General features: G+C 34.9%; 1 protein-coding gene across 3 annotated transcripts in view; it reads left to right on the forward strand.

Moving 5' to 3' along the window:
* MAP3K7 (mitogen-activated protein kinase kinase kinase 7) overlaps positions 1–12,659 on the forward strand; it is a 33,695-nt gene extending 21,036 nt beyond the window's left edge. For all 3 annotated transcript variants that reach the window (XM_029962694.1, XM_029962693.1, XM_018078017.1), the window contains 4 exons: positions 5,127–5,235; positions 8,008–8,069; positions 8,616–8,731; positions 10,764–12,659. In XM_029962694.1, the coding sequence (XP_029818554.1) occupies positions 5,127–5,235; positions 8,008–8,069; positions 8,616–8,731; positions 10,764–10,944 (468 nt within the window). In that variant the 3' untranslated portion in view covers positions 10,945–12,659. The remainder of the gene's footprint in view (positions 1–5,126; positions 5,236–8,007; positions 8,070–8,615; positions 8,732–10,763) is intronic.
* The last annotated feature ends 633 nt before the right edge of the window (positions 12,660–13,292 follow it).

Below are 13,292 nucleotides of genomic sequence, written 5' to 3' on the forward strand. Positions count from 1 at the left end.
ACAAAAAGCATGTGCATCACTATTATAAATGTTATTTATTGTCAATCTCTGAATCCTGAATAGTAACTTACAGTAAAATTTCTCCATTTCTTGTGAAAGATTTACAGCAGGATGTTGTCACAAAGTTTTGTTTTAAAAAAAGACTATTTCAAAAAAATATTTTATAATAACATAGCTCCTTGTCTGGTATTCTAACTGCCATGGTAACAGAAACGGTGGTATGCTACATAACATGCTCTTAGTTTAATTTCAATTTTAAATGAGAGAAGTACAGCTAATTCTTCATTCAGATGTGTTTATTTTGTGTTTTTAATTGCTTCAATAATTCACAGGGCCTATTTGGTCCTTAGTGTGAATGGGCAATTTTGAGGTCCCTACTATTAATTGGATGTGGGATACTGAAGCTTAGCATATTCATCAGGTTAATCAGGTTTGCATACTAAACAACCGACTGCAATAATCTAAAATAGGTGGTAATTCTTGGGGTGTGTAGTTATCAGGGAGATGAACATTTGATCCTTATTTGGTGGAGTATTATAGCCACAGAAAACTCAGCAATCCTATAGGTATTAGTAGAACTTACTGTGCGTATCTATCAGAAAATAACAGATGAGTTTTAAATACATTTTACTATCTTCAGAGAAGACAGGTTTATTAGAAAGGAAAGAAATGAAAAGGAAAGAGTTTGCAAAATTGAGGAAAGAAATATATTAGCCTATTCAGTTACTTGTAGAACTAAAATTATGTAAGACTTGGGGGGGGGGAAATTAAGTGACAGTACATCAGTTACACCAAATTGTGCTGATTGTATGGATATATTTAATTATAGCTTTTTTTATTTAGAAGTTTTCATTCCGTTCATTTTAATGAATGGTTAGTATTTAAAAATATAGAATTTCAGTATTTGCTTCATATCTTAATAACTTATAACAGTCTTTCTTTGAAAGTTGTTCTGTTTTTTATGTTTACTTCACCAATTTTATACATGGGTCTGTAGAAGTACCAGAATCACATTTTACTTTCTTGCTTCTGATAGTGTACATATTGGAAATATGTGAAGAAGAATTGCCGTTATCTGCTTCTATCTTGCAGTTTTTGGAAACATTATGGTAAATCTGGAAAACATAATATTTTAACAGGCAGGAAAAATGCGCTTTCAAAGATATTTTTGTGCTGTCCATATAAACAAATAGTGAATTTTTATCCCCGTTTTGGTGTGAGAAGGGATTGAAAAATCCACTGAAGCTAATGCTAACTTTTGGCGTACGTAGGTTTGTATGTTAAAAAAAAGGAATGGAAAATGAAGGAAGTAATATGCCTAAAGACTTAAGATTATTCTCTATGTATTTCTATAGCTCTGGACCTCAGTGCCTTGAATTTTTATTAACAATCTTGAACTGCTATCAGTATAGCAATCTACTAATCAAAGCTGAAAAAACATCTGACTAGCGTGGCTCTGGTCAGTTCATCCTATCTTCCCACATGCACCCTACCATATATAGGGTATCCTTTCTAATGTGAAAATCGCCTTCCCCCGCCCTCCCTTCATTGCAGACATCCTTCTTCCCCGCGTTGCATTCTCCTTTGCACCCACCCTGCGGCACAGCCTTCTTCACCAAACAGCCATGGCACTGCGTGCCTCTAGTCCTGCACCCAGGCTGTGTATGTCCCTATCCCACTCAGAACTGAAGGATTGACACGGTGCCTCTTTTCTGGTTTTTAACTGTTTGAATGATACACTAAAGCTGGTCAGAAATCTTTTTATTGAACGTATTTTTCCTGAAAATTGGTGCTGTGTTAATAGCAAATGATTCTGTTATAACTACTGGGTTTTAATCAGGAAAGTTTTCTTAAGGTTTTTCTCTTAAGGTGAAGGAAAACACCAGGCTTGATAATAATAAATATACTGAACTTTGGGTGCTTACCTGAATGTGTAGACCAAGACTCTTGTCTTTCTTTTTAACTGCTTGTCTGTTTTAATTCAACCACCTTTTGTGTTTTATGATTTTATGGATATTTTATTTCTGTGTACTCTTATAAGAATTTTTTGTGTGGTTTGTATGGCTGCTGATTACTATATATATGTTGTTGAGACACTTAAGACACTTTCTGGTATTGCTTCTATTGGTGTTCTCAGTAGCAGATAGTAATAGAGCTTTGCAGATGGTTTTAATCAGCATCAACAGTTTAGGTAGGAAAATATCCTGTCAAAGGTTTTCTGTTATTGGATCAGCTGTTGGAGTGATTTGGTGTTGAGAATATATGTTTAAGTCTGAATTTGCACGAGTTTCTCTAGTACTTGGTGACCTTAGACTGGTTGTTATTCCAAGTGACAGGAGCGGCACTGACACAACTGTCTCTGTAAAGTCAAATGCTACCTTTTTGTTTCTTTCCATCCAAATATTGTGATGCTTTATTCATTTTTCCACATAAATTTTTTTTTGCACTGATTTGTTTTTTCCGCCTTTCTGTTTCCCTGTACATGCATTTTAAACCATTATATTGTGTCATCTGTCCAGCACTACTGCTCTTGCCTAAACACCTTTGTAACACAGAAACACGTGCAGACTCTGAACTGCACATTAATACTTTTGCAGCCATTCATACTTTTGGGGACTTGAAGGAACACAGCAAACTGGTATTTACACTGCATAGAGTCTTAACAGAACTTGAAGTTTTATACAGATACTGAGAAACACATCTGGCATAATCATGCAAGAACTGATCAGATACCTAGTAAGGTATCCATCTCCTTCCCTGTCTACTGTGTATTGATTTGGTTACTTTGATACATCATCTTTTACAGAATATCTATCTGATCGGAGTATCAAAACTACCTACTACCTTTTTTAAACATTGTTTTGTTTTGTTTTGGGGTTGTTGGTTTTTAGGGAGAGGAGGTGTCGTAGCAGTTGCCTTCATAATTCTTACAGTTTACTTTGAAGTGTAAAAAAATGTATTAAAGAAAACCATGTACTGTGTTGAACAGTTGAGAAGCAAGGTCAGAATGTAAATACCCACGTGCATGCAAGCTAAGTGGGATAATTTGGGGGATCTGATATTGTACAGATGACTCATTCTCTCTGTGAGATTGTGAAATTTGTCACAGATGCACATTCGTTTTTTTTCTCTCATGCTGAGATAAAATTCACAGATGAGGCAATGAGGAGACAGGGCTAATAATGATAATTTCTTTAAATTGTGTTGCCCACTTAAATTAAACTGGGGCATGGGATGTTATTCCTCAGAATATGTGAGCTTTTCCAGGCTGCAAGTCTTTAAGAAGTGGAAGCTAAAAGCTAGGAATGCCATGTGAGTTTGACTGCCTGGAAGAGAAGATTTGAGAATAACCTGCTAACAAGTCTTTTAAGCATACTGAGATACCTGGAGGAAGCAAGGATGAAAGGATACTGGTGAAGGGGTAGCAGAAACTGATTGCTAAAGAACAGGCACTGGTTTTCCAATCAGAGGGGCTGATGTCCAGGAGGCTTAAAGCATCTCACTCAACACGCACTCAAACACTGCAGTTTAACTGGTGTTCAGTTTCGGGAACTTCCCTTTGACTTAGTAGTACTTTTTAGATGTGCCTCCTGTAGGAATCCTTCATTTTTATCTCTAGTTATTTCATCTAAATAATGTTATCAAGGAAATTTTTTGTTGTTGTTGTTGATGGACCAAAACAAGTTGAGAAGTTACTGTAACTAGAGTAGTTCTCAAGTGCCCTTTGCTATCAACTGTAGATACTCAGAAAATCTCTTTTTGCTTAGAGGATTCGCATGCTGTTAAAAGTGATCTGTCTTCTGATCTTTCACATCAGCAGGGTATGTTTATCATTCATATCTGAGGATGCTGACAGTAAGCTCAGCAACTTAAATCTTGCTTAATATCAACTAAGACACCGACACAAAAGCTTTTTCAAAATGTCTGATGCCATCATCTTGAAATATCCATCAGATTATTTCTAGAGTAGTTTATTGCCCTGTGTCTGGCCATTAACTTAAAACACTAAATGCTTAATAAACATTACAAAAGAAACACTATGCAATCAAAATAATGGATCTTTTGGTGTGTAGAATCTTGTTACTCTGGATTGTTACTTGACTGAAATCCTGGCTTTTAAAACTTAAATTAAGGTAGGATATTTGGAAATCATAAAGAATCATAAAGAAATATGGTTTCCAGGAAATGTATATTTGAATGCTTCTTCTGAAAAATGGAGACATTTAATCATTTCATGATAAATACACCATCTTGAAAGTAGTTGTATTTTAGTTGCATCTTTTTACTTCGTTTTTTTCTGCAAAACTCATTGGGGCTTATAGTCTTAAGTCCTTTACTATGTTAATTTTATGTCAGTGAGGGGGTATGTGAAATACAAGCATACATATTGTAAATAATTATTCTGAAAAAGAAACTCAGTAGAATAGTGAAGTCTGTATTATGTTTTTGTGCTTCGGTAAACAAAAGGATTGGAGGAGTCAAATGGTATATAAAAGAACATCCTAGAGAATTTTGATTTAATTCTTATTTTGCTTCATGAGGGACAATGTACTCATTTTCTGATTGTTTTATTTCAATTGATTGATCCTTTTTGATTAAACACTTGTTTCGTATTTTGTTATGAATCACATAACCTCTGAGTTAACAAAAGAACCATAAGAAAACTGAAGATTAATACATTGCAGTCTAGTGCAGTTACTAAGCTATGTTCCTTTAGCCAAATGTAGTTTCATTCGCTGATTAAGCATCGGAAACAAACTATTTCTTCCTTATGTTATGGAGTTGCTAGATTTCACTGAATGGTGGTGTGAAAATTCCTAGACATGTTGTCATGCTTTTCTGTAAAGATCTTGAACACATTGTTCAGCATTGCATTTATTATGCTGAGTAGCAAAATTGTATCAATTTATTTTACGCAGTACAGATGGAGTACAAATGGGGATGAAATTATCCCTGCACTGCATGTAAAGTTGCTCAAACTGTCAGGACAGCTTTCAGGGTAACAGCCTGGGGAGGAGGGTATTTTGGAGGTTTGTAGGTTCAGATTTCTTTCATTTTTTTCTTTTTAATGAACTTTTCAAAAATCTTCTGTTAACTTGTCATTTTGTTTTGTTTTGTCATTTCAGGAGAGTAGAAACAGCAGTAGATCATCTAGTCCTAGTGTGAGAATGATCACTACCTCGGGACCAACCTCTGAAAAGCCAACTCGTAATCCATGGACACCTGATGATGCAGGTAATCCTTTGTTCCTTACTTAAATTTTTGCCTGTAAAAAACATAAAATATTTATTTGGTTGTGGTTACTTAGACAATAAGAGTAAGCAATGAAAGTCAAGGTCCATTTTAGTTCTGCTTAAATTAAATCATTACATTACTGACTTGTTTTTCATGTAGGCTTTGAGAACACTTTTTTATAGATTATATTGAGTTACATAAACTTGTTAGTATTTTGCTTGTAAGAAAGCACTGTACATATGCAGTGGTACTAATATTTAATGAAGATCTTGTTAGCACCAGTTTTTTACTATAGTGTGGTTTTGGAAAATTAGAGGAATAGACATCTTGTTACATTTTAGTCTTGTGCATTCATATTATGAATGTACATTTAAAACTTTTGTTGCTCTGACATCTGGAGTGAAATGCCGTGTAGGTGAGTATCAGGAATAGGTTAATTCTGTTTATCATCTCTGTTGTAATTTGCTTATGCAGATGTGTACATAAAATTACTGTTTTTAAATGAACTAACACGTGTCTACAGAAATGTTGTAAATACTTCTACTGTAGCATCACTGTTCTTTTGTTATGAAATAGGATTAAGAATGAACATAATTGAGTAGTTGAATTTGATTTTAAAAGTTATAATGCATTCCATAATGAAAAGAACCAGTACTGGACTGCATGAAAACAATGGATCCCACAAATTCCTTTTTAGAATATAAATGAAAATTACAATTTTGTTACCAAACTGTACATATTGAATCTTAAACTTAGACTCAAGCTGGTACTTCACAGTATGTCAAATTCTGAAATCTTTTTCTTGTGATCCGTTTCATCCGGCTGATCAGTCACTTTTATTCTTTTCCTCTAACCAAGTACAAAATGGAAACTCACATGTGGACTAACTCTTGCATAGGCATATGTATATATACATACATTTGTATGTATATATGCACACTTGTATTTCACCAAATATAAAGTGATTTTGTAAGACTTGTACTTTGGGGTTTTTCCCCCTGCTTTAGTGGGAGGAGGACATCATACCCTTGCATTTAGCTTCTGTGTTTTCTTCTTTCTGTCCATTGTTACTTTGCCTGATCACATTCTGTACCCTATCACTCATAATTTCCCAAAGCCCTTGCCCATTGCTACAGCCCACCCTGTGCCTTCTTGTGCAGCATGGATCCTGAGTTTCTTTGGGCAGTGAGCACTTATGGGAATTGCTGCCTCACATGAAAGCAAGGTCTTACCCAGTCAGTAGTTCATTGGGAACTGAAAGCTGCTAATCCTATGCCAGTGCAAGGACAGTTTGTGCCAAATCTTTGTTCTTAAATGCAGCACACACTAGAGCTAAAAGTCAGGTCTGTTTTCTGGCCCACAGAAATCCCTCACCTTATACTCAGGTAAATACAGAATGTGCCATATGTATATTTTCTTGTTAGGTTTATGCAGTCCATGAGCAAAGAATTGTTTGAGCTTCTAAAGAGAGAAATAATTTTGGTTTTCTTTAAAAGAGGGTACATTTTTAATTTAATGAGGCAAAATGATAAAACAAGGATATAGCTGAATCTGGTCAGTCACAGGAAAAGTTGCAGTTCTGTGACACTGTTGAAATGCTCAAAAATGTCATCTGAAGTATTTTGCATGTATTGATGTATTTGAAGCATTGCAGTGGTTTTAGCAGTATCCATTTACGGCAACAGTCTAATGTAGGGAAGGACTTTTTATATTGATCGCATTTAAGATACTGTAGTGATTAAGTCTCTGGTTTTAGGGTTGTTTTCTTTTCCTTTTTTTGTTTTTACCACCTTCCAGTTTCCTTACAAGCATACACTTAACCAGTTTTTCTCCATTCCCACCCTCTTATTTCTGTTTCCTTTTGAAGCTGCTCTTGGAGATAGCATAGTCTTTGAGGGCAACACCTTAGTTTCTCTACCACGACTACTCTGTGGCAGGTGCTTTTGGGGTATGGGTAAGCAGCCCCTTTTTTTTCCCACCTACCCTCCTCCATATAATCCTCTAGTAGCAATAATGCGGCTGTAAAATCAGTAGTTTCTCCATGTGTCTTCACTCTATGTCTCTTAAAGCTTAACAGTAACCTTGTGATCCCCAGATTGTGGGCTACTAAAAGATAGGATCTGTAAGAATTCAGAAACATGTGAAATCTGGAATGAAAGCACTAGAGAAATCTGGAGTAACTGCAGCATAAGAAGAGAGCAGCCCGGCCCAGGAGACAGGTTGGGTTCCATGCTACCCACAAAGTATCTCTGCAGAACAGAGAAGATGCCCTAGAGCATGTTGTGAGGAAGAAACTTAGAGACCTCACTGGGAGCAGGTTTCAAAACTGAGCAGGAGGTTGTGCTTATTTTATTCTGGCAGAGCTGATTTGCACAGCTTCTAATTTTAAAGTGATTAGATGCATGGGCTGGCTGGCTGATCCTTCATAAACAAGAATGAAATGGCAATTTTTTTATAAACAGAAATGATTGCAAACTGTACAAAAATAGTATTTTTAAAATCTGTATGCTGTTACATGGCTTCTAGAAATGTAGGTTCATAACCATAATCTTTATTTCTTCTTGGTATGGTAGACTAGACCATACTTTTGAATTTTTAACTGTCAGAAGAACAAAATTATTCATCTGCCTTGGGATTGAATTGCTGCTATTTCCATCTGCCTGTCCACATTCAGATTGTGTTTTGTGAAATTACTTAGAATTCTTGTTTTTGTCCTATAAGAATAGAATTATCTGTTGAAAATACATTAAAATTTTCTTGGTATTGTTACAGAGACCAATGGGTCAGATAACTCCATCCCAATGGCATATCTTACATTAGATCATCAGTTACAGGTAAAAAATAGACACTTTATGAGATTCTTAAGCTTGCATTTCATTCTAACGTGTGACTTTTGGGCTGCAAAATATAGTGCCACATATTTACCTGGGTTTATATTCTGTCTAATTTTTGACCAAGGCTAAAAAAAATATATTATGTAATCTGAGATTGGTTGACTCAGATTTGATCAAGCTATTAAAAACAAGCCCTGGGAAACATGATTCCTAAAACCAAATGTAAGCTGAGTTTGACTGTCAAAATAAGACATTATTTGCTTGAGTGTTACTGAATTAAATTGCTGTATACACTTTATTTGTTGTATATGGGATCAGACACTACTTTGATTTTTGTAACAGGTGTCAGATTAAAAACCGCAAATTTGAGGTTTGAGTCATCTTTGACATTGGTGCTGTAACGTTTTCCAGGGCATGGTTTAACACTTATTTTTAAAAGCTTACCAGTTTTTAAAAGATGTTATAAATACACTGCAGAGACATTCTAACACACTATTTACTAAGATATCAGTTCATTAGTCTTTAACATGTCTGATTTATTTTCAGCCTCTAGCACCATGCCCAAACTCCAAAGAATCTATGGCTGTGTTTGAACAGCACTGCAAAATGGCACAAGAATATATGAAAGTTCAGACAGAAATTGCATTGCTGTTGCAGAGGAAGTAAGTAAAATGTGGTTTACTTTTTCTGTTCTTCTGTGTGGTTTTTTTTTACACAAAGTCTGTTCTCTGTGACTGTTGTATCCGGCTTTATGAAGTAACATTTCATAGAGCATAATTATTTTCCAGCCTTAATCTCGGAGCTGCTCAGTACAGGTGAGATAGAGCAGATAATTGAAAGTTTTGATCAATGTCAAGACACTTCTTCCGGACAAGTCCTAGATAAGTGTGTGGCACATCTGTGTTTGTAACACAACAGTAATGTTTGTTTGTATCATATCAAATGAAAGATCTGGACTTCTAAAGAACCTTGGAATTTTATTTACAACGCTGTCCATTAACATGTTTTCAGTTGTAATTTGTAGATAATCACTTGGTTAATGGATTGTAGAATTTTGAGTAATATGTCAGTGTTACTCATTTTGCAGTTAGTTTTTATCTTTATCTGACTTTTGCCAAGCATTGCGTTTACAACAGTATTATCAACACACATCTTATGTTTTTCTGCCAGGGGTTCAAGACCTAATACTTTGACCTTTTTATGTACCTTCTCCTTGTGCACCAGAAATAAACTCTTTCCTCTTACATTATGTACATGTATAAGTGAAGCAACTGCATGTATTTTTGTATTAGGGTGAAAATTATTGCTGATTCAGAACTTGAGTTCACAATAAGTTCTGTTGTGCTCTACTTACCCTTTCTGTTTCATGATGCTGGGGAGCAGTTCTGAGAGGTCAGCTATACTCCCACGCTAGACCAAGTTATCAGCTTGTTACCCATCAGTGTCTGAGCCGCTGCAGGCAAGCGGTTGTTAACAAGGGGCTTGCCTTGGAGTTTATGGATTAGTTAATGAGAAAAATGTGTTGTGTAAACCGTTTGTACGTTAGAAGTAGCATACAGAATGGGGGGAAAATGTTATTGTAAGTTTGAACTCCTATCATGTATTCACCTTTGGTGAATGTATTCACCTGTTCCTGAGAACAATTTGATTTTTTCACATGCAACTAGAATTTTTAGACTTGATGAGGAGATACTGAAGCTAGAGTGAATATCTTAATTTTGATTTTATTTGTGTTATTTCTAAGGGTCAATAACTTATATAAAAATGTGTTTCTGTTTCAAAACTCTTAATTCTCTGCTTTTAGATTCCTACTAGGGTTTTTTGTGGTAATTTTGTATTGACATTTCTTCCAAACTGTTTTTTCTTAGTCAGAATGTAGTTGTCCATGGGTGTTAAAACAAAAAATAGTGTTGTGATGGATGAATTTAATGCTGGTTAAGGTAGTTATTAGTTCAGCCCTCAAAGAATTATTAAGTTTTCTTCAACTGTAATTACAAACCATATGGCAACAATTAATTAACATGAACTTTCTCCTTTACTATTTTGTTTGAAAAATATTGCTGGCAGCTTGCCTTCTTGTTGCCTTGTAAACAAGTAGTAAAACAAACTGCTACATCAGTTTTGCAGGATAAATTATAGCAAGTTTATCAGCGTGTTTGATCTTCTAAAATTACTGCTAAAAAACAGTGTACATTTATGGTGTAAATTATGTGAAATGCCAGTTACAAAAATATTTTCCTTGATTCTGCTTTTCCACTGCTTTCATAAGTTCAAGTACAAATAGAAAATAACACTTCACTAAAAAGTTATGAAAAATTACTGCAATTTTATATTTTAAATTGTCTTTAGATATTTAAAATGTGCATATATGCAAAATTAGAGTTGAATATATATATATATGAAATTTTATGTGGCTCCTTAGATGTTTTGCTGTGACCTTTAGAACTAGTCTGAAGGACAATTTTAGAGATTGAAGCTATGTCTTGCAGCTAGTTTAAAGTTCAAATGTGGACTTGATTTGGAAGAGAATTTTTCCCCGGACTACATTAAAGAATAAGACTTTTTTTGTGCAAAATATCACCAGCTATGAGTTCAGATTGATGATCAGTTACTGATTTGAAATATTTGAAATCGTCTACACACAAATAGAAATAGATTATAAATGACAATTACTTCTTTTTATTATTATTTTAGACAAGAACTAATAGCAGAACTGGACCAGGATGAAAAAGACCAGCAAAACACATCCCGTCTGGTACAAGAACATAAAAAGCTGTTAGATGAAAACAAAAGTCTCTCAACATACTATCAGCAATGCAAAAAACAATTAGAGGTAATCAGAAATCAGCAACAGAAACGGCCAGGCACATCATGATTTCCTGGGACCTTTCAAATGAAAAATATGCACAGAAAAGACTGATTATTTTTTTTTTAATTGTTATTATTATCCCTTATTATGACAGCTCATGAGTGTTAGCTTCTTGGTGTGATCTGTACTTGTCTGCTGCACTTAACATCATTTAATTTTCTTTTTCCTATGGTGGACATCCAGTTCAACAGGTTAATTGAATAAGGTGAGAAAACAATGACTTGAATTAACCAACAGCCCTCAATTTAAAGCAAGAAGAGTGGCTGCTTGCATGCTCCTTGTGTGAAGGCTAGCCTAACAAGTGTTAAGGAGGCTGCTAAATTTTAAGATCTTATTTTTAGTTTTTGGTGTTACCTCGATAAGAGCAAAAAAAAACCCAAAACTTTCCTGTTTAAGAATGATTTTGTTCCAGTGTCTCATCTCATACTATTATTATGATGATTGTTTTCAAGACTTAAACAGGCTCCAGGCTGCAGAGGTGATCTTGGCTGACCACAGTAATTCATGATGCATTAGTGATGCCTTTTACCTGTAGACATAGTGTATTTTTTCCACATGCAAAATGGTAGGCAAACTGATGCCAGCATCCTTGGTTCAGTGCTTGATAGCCCTGCATTTTGACTAATATGTTTCTTGTAATCTTGCTTTCATAAAATATTTGAAGTAAAAGACTGTATTTTGTTTACTTTCTTGGGGTGAATGACGTGCAGTTTCGCTTAATTACTGGGCAAAAGTTATGAAGGTGATTCACTGGGCAGAGTTGGTCCCTTGTGTAAAGAGGAAGAATCAAAAATGTGTGAAAGCATGTTTTAAACCTTTAAAGCTTTTGTCCCTGTAGCATCTTTGGATGGAAATTCAGAAAGAGAATTATTACAAAACTTGAAATACTTGCTCCTTTTATGTTTTTGCTCCCTTACTGATTTTTTTTGTTTGTTTTTCTTACAACTTATTTGCTGGAAAGCATTTACCATAAATGTAAATAAGTTTGTTTTAGATAGGGACAGAAAGGTTTGGGGAAATGAATTTATTTTAAATAGCAAATTATGAAATGGAGTTGAGTGTACAAATAGCGGAAGCTATTAAGAACATGAGGGAAATGGCTTAGATCTCCATCAGGAATCTCAGTTATTCTACTCATTTGAACATAGTTCAAAGGAAGTCCATTACAGAATGCCTGCTGCCTTTGTGACTGAAGAGTTGCATTTAACGAACTCAAGCAGAATATGTAATGCTCAGTGTTGTTATTCACCATTATTACATGGGAGAAAATAACTGCTTGTTTTACATTGCAGATTAATTACTTGGATTATGAATTAACTGGTACAAAAATGAGGCACTTCTAAATATAATGATAAGTTATTCCTTGCATAAGTTCTTGAGGTACCCAGTTGTGGGCAGGGCTTTAATAACACTCCTTTGCAAAAGAAAAGTAGAAAATTGAAGTTTAGCTGTGGAGCCCTCCAAGTAAAAGAAAGGTAATCTGAAATTTTACTTAGACTTATTTCAAATAAATGGTTATTTATAAGAGCCCATGAGCAGAACTTAGAAAAACCTTAAGGGTAAAAACTTCACAGTATTTTCTCTTTTCTTTCCTGCCTACTTCATAAAAACCATTAGTACTGTTGTGCTTATCTGTGAACAGCAAAGATGATGAACAGTGTACTAAACAGTGTCATCCTGTCTTGAAAATAAATCTGTTGTTGGCAAACCTTTGGAAGTTAGAAACCCTTCCCTCATTTTATTTAAATAAAGGAAGGGTTATCATTTCCAAAACCTTAGCAGATAATTTGATTAGTTAGCTGAAACTGATATTGGGATCAACTTAAGGGCACACATATTTATAGCAAAATGTAATTGGGAGAGAAAATAACTGTAGTATTAGGAATAGCACAAGTTATCCAGAGCATTGCTGTTCGCATACATCTGTCCATCTACCAAAATGGAGACACTCGATGATCAGTAGCTTACTTAACATATGCTGAAGCATTAAGTAGAACAGCATAAATACTGATGCTCAACTTCAGATGCGTGGTTGATAATTACCTACACAAAATCATTTACTACGACAGTTATTACATTTCAGTGTCATAAAACCGATACACTTAGGGTAAATCAGTTTTGTATGTGAAAAGTCACTTTATGGCAAGGTTTGAGTAATGGTACATAATACAAAAGTCTGTTCTAGCAGTTACTTATGACTTTTCAGGGTTTACATTATAAAGGGTCTCAGATTATAAAATAAGTGCTGTGCTACCGTGCACTGTTGGCTCCATTCAGTAGTTAGGTTATATTGCTCTTGTAATTTTTAGAGGGAATTTGGAGTTTGACCTTTTGCCTTCAAATTATCCCTTTCT

This window comes from Manacus vitellinus, unplaced genomic scaffold, assembly GCF_001715985.3.
Source record: "Manacus vitellinus isolate BGI_N305 unplaced genomic scaffold, ASM171598v3 scaffold_4_pilon, whole genome shotgun sequence".
Taxonomy (NCBI): Eukaryota; Metazoa; Chordata; class Aves; order Passeriformes; family Pipridae; genus Manacus; species Manacus vitellinus.